We start from the raw sequence: 13296 nt of genomic DNA, 5'->3' as shown, positions 1-13296 counted from the left end.
GAAAAAAGAAGCATGGTCCAGATTTTTTCATGCTCCATTTTTTTAAAAATCCCTTTTATTGACGATCCGCGGGTATTTATGTACCCGCGGGTGGTCAATGCATCCCTATGGGGTGCGGATCCGCGTGCAGGTAATCCGCTGCGGATCCTAAATCATATTTTCCCCGTGGACATGAGCCCTTATCCATACAGGTTAATGCAGGTATATGCATGAGCCTCAGTGTATGCTGGTGGTCCATAGACTGCAAAGACATTATGTGTTATTGCTCTACCATGTATAGCAGCTTAGCAATCTTTAGACTGTGCTGGGGATATGAGGGATATTAGGAAGCCAATATGGCTAGACAATACTGTAAGGTGGGGCAGTAAGCGGAAAAAGGAAGCGTTTAAATGACTAAAACAGGAAGGAGGTGAAGAAGCGCTAAAAACATACAGGGAAATAAAACAAATTATGTAAGGAAAAGATCAAAACTGCCAAGAAGAAGGCAGAGAGACTGATTGCCAAAAAAAAGCAAAAATAACCCTAAAGTATTCTTCAATTATAAAAACATAGAAGACAATGGGGGGAAGGCAAATCTATTAAATAGTTTTTTCTTAAGTGTATTCACGAATGAAGAAGAAATGTCACACGAGATGCAGGGAAATAAAATGAACCCCATGCTAAGTATTGCATGCCTAATACAGGAGGAAGTGCAGAGCCGGTTAAGAAGGATTAAAATCGATTAACCGCCGGGCCTAGATGGAATACACCCAAAGGTTCTAAGGGAACTAAATAACGTGATAGATAAACCACTTTTTCTTATATTTAGGGACACCATAGAGACCGGGGTTATACCACTAGATTGGCGCATTGCAAGTGTTGTCTGAATATACAAAAAGGGGTCTAAAAGTGAACCTGGTAACTACAAGCCGGTAAGTCTCACTTCAGTAATTGGAAAAATATTCAAGTGGTTTCTGAGAGACGTCATCCTGGAATACCTCAAGGAAAACAACGAAATAACTCCTCACCAGCCTGAGTTCATGAAGGGTCGATCATGTCAGACCAATCTGATCAGCTTCTACGATGAAGTAAGCTCTAGGCTGTACCAGGGAGAATCTATTGATCTCGTACATCTGGACTTCTCTAAAGCATTTGACGCCGTGCCGCATAATTGTTTGATATACAAAATGAGACAGCTCGGATTGGGTGAAAACGTGTGTATCTGGGTAAGGAACTGGCTCAATGATAGAAAGCAGAGGGTGGTAATAAATGGTTCGTACTCTGATTGGGCCACCTTCGCTAGCGGGGTGCCACAGGGTTCAATATATTTATCAATGACCTGATAGAGGGGCTGCACAGCAAAATATCAATATTTGCAGATGACACAAAATTATACAATATAATCAATGCAACGGAGGACAAGGTACGGCTACAAACGGACCTGGATAAGCTGGGGGCTTGGGCAGAAAAATGGCAAATGAAGTTCAATATTGATAAATGTAAGTTTAAACACATGGGCAGGAGAAACGGATTTCACCAATATACACTAAATGGGGTACAGCTAGGGAAAAGTGAGATGGAAAAGACTTAGGGGTTTTACCGTGTTTCCCCAATAATAAGCCCTGCACTGTTTTTTGTTTTTTTGGGGGGGGAAAAGGTGGGGGGAGGGAGCAATCCCAGCCATTCAATGATGTCATTCAATGAATGGCTGTAATTTGGTTACTCGAGCACCACGTCAGCCAATGAAAGCCGGCGCTCAATTAACCAATCAGAGCATTAGCTTGCTGGAGGTGGGGTATTCAAGCCCCACTACCAGGAAGAACTGCTCTGTCGGCGTGCAGGAGGACACGAAAGCCTGCAGCAGCGATGGACACCAGCACAAGGAACCCAAACGCTGGCTGCTAGGTAAGTATTATAAGACACTCCCTTAAAATAAGACACTGTGCCTCTTTCGAGACAAAAATTAATATAAGACAGTGTCTTATTTTTGGGGAAACACGATAGCTGACTGTAGACTTAACTGGAGTAATCAATGCAAGTCAGCTGCTGCAAAAGCAAATAAAGTTGGGGTGCATTAACCCCTTAATGACATGGCCTATTTTGAGCTTAAGGACCAAGCCTTATTTTTCAAATCTGACATCTGTCACTTTCTGTGCTAATAACTTTTGAATGCTTTTACTTATCAAGGTGATTCTGAGATTGTTTTTTCATGACATATTGTACTTTATGTTAGTGTAAAAATTTCATCAATAAATTTTGTCCTTATTAGGAAAAAAAATCCAAATTTACTGAAAATTTGGAAAAATTCACAATTTTCAAACTTTGAATTGTTTTCTTTGTAAGATAGAAAGTCAAACACCACAACATAGTTATTAATTAACATTTCCCATAGGCCTACTTTACACAGCAATCATTTTTTAAGTGTTATTTTACTTTTTGCAGACTCCACAAAGTATATAAATTTAGCAGTAATTTTTCACATTTACTAGCAAATTTCAAAATCTAAATTTTTTAAGGACCAATGCAGTTCAGACATAGTTTTGCCGAGCCTGTATATCAGAATCCCCCATGAATTGCCCCATTTTAAAATCAGCACCCTTCAAAGTATTCAAAATGGCATTTAGAAAGTTTATTAACCCTTTAGATGTTTTACAGGAATTAAAGGAAAGTGCATCAAAAATTAGAACAGTTCCTTTTTTCTACTGATTTTCAATATAAAACCTTTTTTTTTAATATAAAACAGTAGGAGTTAGCAAAGAAACAAAACTTGGAATGTATGACCCAGATTCCGCAGTTTTTAGAAATGCCCCATATGTGGACGTAGCCTGTTGTATGGGCACATGGCAGGTCTCAGAAGGAAAGGAGCGCTTCTTGTCTTTTTGAATGCAGATTTGGCAGGAATAATTTTCAGACCCCATGTAGTGTTTGCAGTGCCCCTGAGGTAGCAGTACATTTGAAACCCCCAATAACTGACCCCATTTTGGAAACTACACCCCTCAGGGAATTTATTAAGGGGTGTAGTGAGCAGTTGGAACCCACAGATGTTTGAGGAATTTTTTTTAACAGTTTGAGTTCAATACGAAAAAATCCAATTTTTCACATAATGTTTAGCTTTAGGCCCAGATTTTCATTTTTCACCAGTGGCAGAAGGAAAAACGTACCCCATGATGCGTTACCCAGTTGCTCTCGAACACGGAAATGCCCCATATGTGGACGTAGCCTGTTGTATGGGCACATGGCAGGACTCAGAAGGATAGGAGCGCTTCTTGGCTTTTTGAATGCAGATTTTGCTGGAATAATTTTCAGACCCCATGTAGTGTTTACAGTGCCCCTGAGGTACCAGTGCATTTGAAACCCCCAACAACTGACCCCATTTTGGAAACTAGACCCTCAGGGAATTTTTTAAGGGGTGTAGTGAGCGGTTTGAACCCACAGGTATTTGAGGAATTTTTTTAACAGTTTGAGTTCAATACAAAAAAATCACATTTTTCACATAATGTTCAGCTTTAGGCCCAGATTTATATTTTTTACCAGTGGCAGAAGGAAAAAACATACCCCATGATGCGTTACCCAGTTGCTCTCGAACACGGAAATGCCTCATATGTGGACGTAGCCTGTTGTATGGGCACATGGCAGGACTCAGAAGGATAGGAGCGCTTCTTGGCTTTTTGAATGCAGATTTTGCTGGAATAATTTTCAGACCCCATGTAGTGTTTACAGTGCCCCTGAGGTACCAGTGCATTTGAAACCCCCAACAACTGACCCCATTTTGGAAACTACACCCCTCAGGGAATTTTTTAAGGGGTGTAGTGAGCGGTTTGAACCCACAGGTATTTGAGGAATTTTTTTTAACAATTTGAGTTGAGAACGAAAAATTCACATTTTTCCAATAATGTTCAGCTTTAGGCCCAGATTTTCATTTTTCACCAGGGGCAGAAGGAGAAAACATAGTCCATAATGCATTACCCAATTACTCTCGAGCACGGAAATGCCCCATATGTGGATGTAAACTGTTGTTTGGGCACATGGCAGGGCTCAGAAAGAAAGGAGCGCTTTTTTTGAATGCAGATTTTGCTGGAATAATTTTCAGACACCGTGTAGTGTTTGCAGTGCCCCTGAGGTACCAGTGCATTTGAGACCCCCAACAACTGACCCCATTTTGGAAACTACACCCCTCAGGGAATTTTTTAAGGGGTGTAGTGAGCGGTTTGAACCCACAGGTATTTGAGGAATTTTTTTTAACAATTTGAGTTGAGAACGAAAAATTCACATTTTTCCAATAATGCTCAGTTTAGGCCCAGATTTTTATTTTTTACCAGGGGCAGAAGGAGAAAACGTAACCCATGATGTTACCCAACAGGGAAATGCCCCATATGTGAATCTAAACTGTTTTTAGGGTGCAGGGCTCAGAAGGGAAGGACTTAGCATGTGGCTTTATGTACAAGCTGTGCGAAGTACATCAGGGTAAAACGTCAGGGCAATAAAAAAATTAAAATTTCAGGGACGTGTGGTAGATCTTAAAACACTCATTTATACAGAGGCCGGGTTGTGTGGGGCACGTTTCACACTGGTATATGGTGTCTTTTCTTATCCCCTGTTTGTAGCACACTCTGCACCTCTTTTGGGTCCTTCCCTTCGTCGCAGTGGAGGGAATTTCACTGAGAAAATGCTGCCCTGGTACAATTCTTGTGGCCTCGCTTCCAGAAGTACTGGGCCTCTCCCCCACCTCCTGGTCCCCAAATATTAGGTCCTTGATAACTTCCTCTTGAAATTCAAGGAATGTCCCCCTGTGGCCTGCACCTCGGAACAGCACGTAGGCATTATACAGTGCCATCTGTACGAGGTGCACGGCCAGTTTTTTGTACCACACCCGTGTTTTCCGCATGGCTCTATAGGGCTCCAGTACCTGGTCTGATAGATCGACTCCTCCCATGTACTTATTATAGTCGAGGACGCAGTCTGGTTTGGGGGTCTCTGCACTGGTACCTCGTACTGGGCAGGGGGTACTGCTGTGGCCGTGTATTGTCGTCAACATAAGGACATCCCTCTTGTCCTTATATTTAACGCACAATACATTGTCGCTGCATTGGGCCCGGCTCTCACCCCTTCTGAGCAGTTGCCCAAGCAGCGTCTTAGGGAGGCTTTTTTGATTTTTCCGAACAGTGCCACATGCCACTGTTCCTCTGGAAGCGAGGCACTGAAACAGGGGGACACTGGTATAAAAGTTATCCAGGTACAGATGGTAACCCTGGTCTAATAGTGGGTGCACCAGTTCCCACACTATTTTCCCTGTTACTCCCAGCACGGGGGGGCATTCTGGGGGCTCAATTTTAGTGTCCTTCCCCTCGTAAATACGGAACTTGTGGGTGTACCCTGATGTACTTTCGCACAGCTTGTACAACTTCACACCATACCGTGCCCGCTTACTGGGCAGGTACTGGCGGAATTTTAGCCTCCCCTTGAAGTGTACCAGGGACTCGTCTACTGCAATGTTTATCTGTGGGGCATACGCCTGGGCAAACTTGGCGTTAAAATGGTCTATTACGGGCCTGATCTTATACAACCGATCGTAATTGGGGTGATCGCTGGGGGGGCACAGCTGGTTGTCATTGTAGTGCAGAAATTTCAAAATACACTCAAAGCGCGTCCTCGACATCGCCATGCGGAACATTGGGGTGTGGTACAAAATATCGGTAGACCAGTAAGCCCTGATTGTTGGCTTCTTTATTAGCCCCATGGTTAGTATAAGCCCCCAACATTTTTTTATCTCTGGTGCATCCACAGGGGTCCACTTATCGGGTCTGGCATAGCTGGAGGTGGGATTTTCTTCTATAAAATTCTGGGCGTACAAATTCGTCTGGGTAACAATATGGGCAATGAACTCTTCAGAAAAAAAAAAACTTGAAGAAGTCCTTCCCTCTGAGCCCTTCCGTGTCAAATTGAATCCCTGGGTTCCCAATAAAATCAGGGATCTGGGGTCTGTAATCTTCCGGGGTACTCCAGTGAGCATCTGATGCATTGGGGTCAGTGGCGGTCCTTGGGCGCCTTCTCGGGGGTGCAGGGAGCTCAGACTCGCTGGATGAGGATGAGGAGTCGGAGAATGCCAAAAAAGTGGGGTCGTCATCACCACTACCTGAGTCCGAGTCTGATGCAATGATTGCATACAGTTCCTCTGAAGTGTACCTCCTGCGGGCCATATTTATATAAAATGGGGCACACGGGGAAAAAGTTTTATTAGATGGGACACTGCGGGATGGGGTGACCACGGGACGGGGGTCGGAAAGAACGCGGAAACTTATGTGGTGTATTCACGTAAGTGTTTTGTTTTTTTTCTTTTTTTTTTTTTTACACAGACGAATACACTGACACAACACGGACTAACGACACACTACACACTAGACGGACTAACGACACGCTACACTAACTAATGACGGGTGACGGGACAGGTAACGAAATGGGAACAACAGGAACTTTTTTTGGTTTTTTTTTTACACAGACGAATACACTGACACAACACGGACTAACGACACGCTACACACTAGACGGACTAACTAAACGCTACACTAACTAATAACGGGTGACGGGACAGGTAACGAAATGGGAACAACAGGAACTTTTTTTGTTTTTTTGGTTTTTTTTTTACACAGACGAATACACTGACAGTACACGGACTAACGACACGCTACACACTAGACGGACTAACTAAACGCTACACTAACTAATAACGGGTGACGGGACAGGTAACGAAATGGGAACAACAGGAACTTTTTTTTTTTTTACACCAAGGGATACACTGACTACACGCTGCGCTACACTACACTGCTGATCGCACGCTACAGCTCACTCACTACACTTCTGATCACACACTACAGATCCCTCACTCACTACACTACACTGCACTTCTGATCACTCACTCCACTCTGCTACACTACACTGCCTGATCAATCACTCACTACACTACACTGCCTGATCAATCACTCACTACACTCACTACACTACACCACACTGATCACTAACACTCACTCCACTACACCACACTGATGACTAACTCCTCTCCACTACACTGATCACTAACTCCTCTCCACTACACTGATCACTAACTCCACTCCACTCCACTCCACTACACTGATCACGCACTCCCTGCCTAATCTACACACTAATCGCTCTTTTTTATCACAGTAGGTGCTCTATCTACAAGCACCGGATGCTTGCACATGGAGCCCCTACTGTAAACAGCGCGAAGTCCGCTGCTGCGCTGTGATTGGTCAGGGAGTTTTTCCCTGACCAATCACAGCGATCGTGGGGGAGGGACCGCTCTGATTGGTCCCCAGCCCGGACGCAGCACTTGTCTGCTGACTATGTCAGCAGACATCACTGCTGTGTCGCCGCGATTGTCACCGCGGCGACACTTTAATGACATGACGTACCAGGTACGTCATGTTGCGGGAAGTATCCCGCTACCATGACGTACCAGGTACGTCCAGGAGCGGGAAGGGGTTAAAAGAGGTATAGGGGCAAGGGACAAGAACATTATTCTTCCACTTTATCAGAAACTTGTCAGGCCTCACATGGAATACTGCGCACAGTTCTGGTCACCGGTGCTCAGGAAAGATATTACAGTGCTTGTGGGGGTTCAAAGAAGAGCAACTAAATTAATAAACGGAATGAGAGGAATGCAATACCCAGAGAGGCATGAAAACTGGGATTATTCACCCTGGAAAAAAGACGGCTAAGGGGCGATCAAATAACCATGTATAACTACATGAGGGGACAATACAAGGATCTCTCCCATGATCTGTTTACACCCAGGACTGCGACGGTAACAAGAGGGCATCCGCTACGTCTAGAGGAAAGCAGGTTTCATCACCAACATAGAAAGGGGTTCTTTACTGTAAGAGCAGTGAGACTGTGGAACTCTCTGCCTGAGGATGTGGTGATGGCGGAATCGATAGAGGAGTTTAAAAGGGGACTAGATGTCTTTCTGGAGCGGAAGGATATTACAGGATATAGAAATAACCAGCGGGGTTGTTGATCCGGGTCTTGGAGTTAGTAGGAACTCAAACGTTGATCCAGGGATTATTCTGACTGCCATTATGGAGTCGGGAGGGAATTATTCCCTCCAAATGAGCTAAATTGGCATCTGCTTCGTTGTTTTTTGTTTTTTTTTCTTTTCTCTGGCTCAACAAGGAAGGAGGTCAAAATAGGTTAAACTAGATGGACGTTGTCTTCATTCAGCCTAACATACTATGTACAGTAATTATGAGGCAGTCCATACAATGCACAGATCTTGGCATTGAGATATAGTCTAAAGTGCAAGGTAACATACCTTGTATTACCAATACATATTGTTAGGGAAATTCAATGTTCTGTCAATATGCTGTGAGGCTCCAAATCAGAGGTGGTTATGGCAGCCGCCGTGAGAAAGCAATGGACACAGACATCATGACTGTGTCTTAAAGGGGTTGTCCCGCGAAACAAAGTGGGTCTATACACTTCTGTATGGCCATATTATTGCACTTTGTAATGTACATTGTGCATTAATTATGAGCCATACAGAAGTTATTCACTTACCTGTTCCGTTGCTAGCGTCCTCGTCTCCATGGTGCCGTCTAATTTTCAGCGTCTAATCTCCCGATTAGACGCGCTTGCGCAGTCCGGTCTTCTCTGTGTTGAATGGGGCGCTCGTGCTGGAGAGCTGCTCCTCGTAGCTCCGCCCCGTGTGCCGATTCCAGCCAATCAGGAGGCTGGAATCGGCAATGGAACGCACAGAAGACCTGCGGTCCACCGTGGGTGAAGATCCCGGCGGCCATCTTCGCAAGGTAAGTAAGAAGTCACCGGAGCGCGGGGATTCGGTAAGTACTACCCGTTTTGTTTTGTTTTTTATCCCTGCTTCGGGTTTGTCTCGCGCCAAACGGGGGGCCTATTAAAAAAAAAAAATGTTTCGGCGCGGGACAACCCCTTTAAAGCAATCTACCTTTGTTACAAACATCTTTCTTTATGTAGTATTTTAAAGGAGAGTGGTCTATTGTCAATAAGTGTCCATTGCAGCCAGTTATGTGCTTTTACGTAGATAGCCGTTAAACATTCAGGCATTGTCTTTACTGTACACTATTGTAAACTGACCTTTGTACAGTGTAACAGAAGATAAGGAATAATGTAATATATACTTTTGCTAAGTACTATTCTCTATTTCTAATTCATGTAACAATGCAATCTTGCCATGCAATCAACACATGAATGTTCAAGCGTGTATCAAAGATGTTCATGGGAGACAGGATGAATTATTTATATATATATATATATATGTTTTATACTCATAGCCTTCGCAATATGATTTATAGAAAAAAACTGAACTGTTATCTAATGCAACTTTGTATATGTCAGTGTCTATTTGTACATGCAGTCTGCTTGCTGCCATGTGAAAAACTAATTTTTTCCATAAGAGTCAATGGTGATTGAAAAGTGGGTACCACATGAGCACTATTTTCATCCCTAAAGCCGGCTTCACACGGGCGAGAAAATAGCATGAGATTTGTGCTTTGCATCGCATCTCCCATTGTTTTCAATGGGGCCGGCGGCATCGCACCACGTTCTAGGTGCACACTATGCGATCAATAGCCTCTCTCAGGTCCGGCCTAGAACTTACTTTGTCATAGAAGCTGATCAAGTTGGCTTGAAATGATCGATGCCTCATTAACCCATGTTGATGGCGGAGGATCGCGACTTTCCCTTAGTGATGCAAGGCTTTTTTTGTGAGAAAAACGCATCGCATCTACAGAGAAAATGCATATTGGCGAGTGTGAAATCAGGCCGTCATTCACGGCCCGATATCACGCTCACCCGCGTGTTAGCCTAAGAGCGGCCTTATACAAACACACGTGCAAAAACGCATTTGTGCCGTGAATTATGCGCTTTTGCACGCATTTTTGCACATATTACTGTACTTTTTTGTGCTCACATGGGCAGTTCACATGGGTGCAGGAAACACCTGTCGTGATTTTAACCCTTTGCAATCCAATTTTGGATTCAGGGTTTCCTAGGGTTTTTTTCTTTCTGCCATTATAGAATGGCGCCATCTGTTGGCTAGAGCCAGTACTGCAATATAGAAGATGCTGGAGAGGCCCCCGACAACAGAGCAACCAGTAATATACAGTAAGAATACCCTGCTGGACGTCTTCCGACATCGAAGCTCTACAGCCTTCAATCAGAATTTCTTCAGACGTCAGACGGGATTGGAAAGCGTTAAAGGCTATTTAGCAAAATGAGTTCCAGATGTGTTATTTTTCCTGTGGAATTATGCGGCGTGTTAAGTAACTGCCTGGGCATTGAATGCGCATTTGTGCACCTCCAATAGACTTCTATGGGGCCTTTGATGTGCAAATGCGCACAGATATAGAGCATGCTGTTTTTTCTCGGGCACGCACAAAAAAGACTATTGAGAATGAACCATTTGAAATGAATGGGTTCTATTCTCTGCGTATTGCATTCGCAAATTTTGCGTGTGCAATTATGTCCGTGTGAAGCCGCCCTAAACTAGAGATGTTTTAATGGGAGAAACAAACTCAATCAAACTTATCTTTTGTTTTTGTACTGTACCTATACTGAACGCCATACGTAAATGCACAGAAAAATGGCCGTGCCTTCAGCAATTCAGTAGTCCAGTTTACGCATCCACATGCAGTAACATATGGGAACATATTTGTATGTAGCCATGTGAGTGAAGCTTAAATGTCATGCAAACCTGCTGATGTATGGGATTCACGAAATAAGAGATTAACCTCATTTTTCTTGCATACGGGCGCTTGATGTTTACAATCACACATCTGTTTGATTTTTTTTATAATCATCCTACTAGAATCACCCATGCGGGTTAGGCTGTATTGTTTTTTCTTTGTACTGCTGAGAATGATCAGTACTAATTAGGATGTGAGAGTATGTTGTTAGTTTGCATATATTGTATAGAGCAGGACGGTATAGGTCGTATTCCCTAACACAGTGCTGTCATTTCAGGACTGCTCCTGCCTGAGACGGACACCGGTGAAATCAATAAGCCAAAGTAAAGATTCGACTACAAGCATCTATCCACACTGGGTGAGGAGAAGGGTCTATATGAGGTTCCAACCTATACAGAATATGCAGTAAAGTGTTAAGAAAGCATTTTGGTATTGATGTATTTATTTGTTAAGTATTCCTGCCATAAAGTGTTTTTCCACATGCCCAGCCACTCTCCATTGATGAGAAACGTTGTACCCCATTCTCAGGCTCAAGTGAATTGGGACTGAGCCTGCAGTACCATTTCAGGCCACTACACAGTGTACAGAGCTGTGCTAGTTCTATTGCGACACGACTCCTGCAAACACTTGATTGGTGGTGTTGTGGGAGATGAACACCCACCAATATGATGCTGATAGCCTACGTTAAAAGGATATCCCAGTAATATTAAGTTTTTCCCTATCCACAGGATATAAGGTAACTAGCTGATCAATGGGTTTCCAACAGCTGGGACCCCATCAATTGCCCAAACAGGGCACCGTATACCTTTAGAGATTGGCAAAAAGAGTGGAGTGACGAAAATAGCTGAATTCATCCACTTTGCTATCTCCGGGGCTTCCATTCATTTCACTGACAGTATCAGAGATTGCCACGCACTTGATCTTGGGTATTTTCATCATTCTAATTGAAATGGAATAAAGGCTGAGCATGCTCGCTGCCGCTTCATTTATTTTGCTCTGGGGAATACGGGACCCTCATTCTGGTGATCAGTGGGGGTTCCAACAGTTGGACTCGCAGCAATCAGTTAGTTATCCCTTATATTATGGATAAGGGATAACATAAATGGAGTCTTTAACCTACTTTTAGCCCTATAAGCAAAGCTAAGCTTGTAGGCTGAAGGTAAGTGACCTGTGGAATCCAGGGATGTAAGCGTTATACTTACCTTCCCCATTGTTTCCTCAGTGTCAGAGCTGAAAGCATGTTCATAGTCATTCCACCTGTTGTCATCCAGGGAGAAGTAGGGAACATTTAGGCCTCATGTCCACGGGGTTAAAATCCGCAGCGTTTCTCCCGCACGCGGATCCGCGCCCCATAGGGATGCATTGGACACCCGCAGGTAGTTAAATACCAGCGAATGTCATTTTTCCCTTCAGGCGCAGATCCGCGTGCAGGAAAAAATCCGGACATGCTCCATTTTTGTGCGGGTCTCCCGCGGGGACGGCTCCCGACGGCTTCTATTGAGGCCTATGGAACCCGTCCGGATCTGCGGAACACCCGTACCATAATTAAAAACTCACCTGTCCTGGACGCTGCAGGTCTCTCTTTCTTCCCGGCCGGATCTTCTCTCTTCGGCCCAGCGGATGTGCCCGGCGCATGCGCAGCGACACGCTGCCGGTGTGCCGAGCACATCCGCCGGGCCGAAGAAAGAAGATCCGGCCGGGAAGGAAGGAAGAACCGCAGCGTCCGGAGAGGTGAGTTTATTCTTATTTTTTGGCCTCATGTCCGCGGGGCAGGAGGGACCTGCTACGGATTCTCCATGAAGAATCCACGGCGGGCCTGATTTTCCCCGTGGACATGAGGCCTTAGGCGTCCTGCAGACGGCTGGGTTGGGGAATTCTCGCAGCGGGACGCGAGCCGTGCCCCTGCAGTGACCCCCATGGCTCACCCCCTCTGGCGTCTTCTCCTCTGCTCTGCTGTGCCGGCTGCTGGCCAGCTGGCACATGCACAGAGCAGAGCCAGTGCGTCAGAGGTGATGTTTCTGTGCGAGCCTCAGAAATAAGACATGCCGCGATTTGCTTACCACAGGGTTTTAATGCGGTCAAATCGCAGCTGTCTGCATCGGATTGCATTGTCTAATGCAATCCTGTGGCAGCGTGCACGGGCGGAAATTTTGCGGGAAATCCTGCCGCGAAATTTCTGCCCGTGTGCATTTACCCTTTCTTGGAGTAAATCTCACCCTATGAAACGATACTGAAAACTGTCCCAACAACGGGGTGGTCGCCCTGAGAAGAGCATCTCCTTTTCTCGGTGGCTTTCCACCATTTCACCCAATAATGTCCCAACTCCAAGATTATTTCCTGCAATTAGGAATAAAATTACAAATGCAATGAATACTGACGCGTTTCCGCCTCCCAAACATGGAGGGTTCATTAGGGGTGGAACTTGTCAATGGGGCTGGATGTACAGTGCTTCACTATCACCATACAATGATAGTGACACACTCGATCACTGGCACATGATATATACATAGACCGATGTTGTACATCCAGCCACATTGAAAAGTTCCACCCCTAATGAACCCTCCATGATTGGGAGGGGGAAACG

The 13296-nt window shown here is 44.7% G+C and overlaps 1 protein-coding gene across 2 annotated transcripts in view; it reads left to right on the top strand.

Moving 5' to 3' along the window:
- STRADB (STE20 related adaptor beta) overlaps window positions 1-13296 on the top strand; it is a 45885-nt gene that overhangs the window by 4012 nt on the left and 28577 nt on the right. For both annotated transcript variants that reach the window (XM_066575431.1, XM_066575430.1), the window contains exon 3: window positions 10990-11070. In XM_066575431.1, coding sequence (XP_066431528.1) covers window positions 10990-11070 — 81 coding nt within the window. The remainder of the gene's footprint in view (window positions 1-10989; window positions 11071-13296) is intronic.

Source organism: Eleutherodactylus coqui, chromosome 8 (genome assembly GCF_035609145.1).
Source record: "Eleutherodactylus coqui strain aEleCoq1 chromosome 8, aEleCoq1.hap1, whole genome shotgun sequence".
In the NCBI taxonomy this organism is placed as follows: domain Eukaryota; kingdom Metazoa; phylum Chordata; class Amphibia; order Anura; family Eleutherodactylidae; genus Eleutherodactylus; species Eleutherodactylus coqui.
The sequence above is the reverse complement of the archived record's forward strand: the minus strand, read 5'-3'. Positions and strand labels throughout refer to the sequence as shown.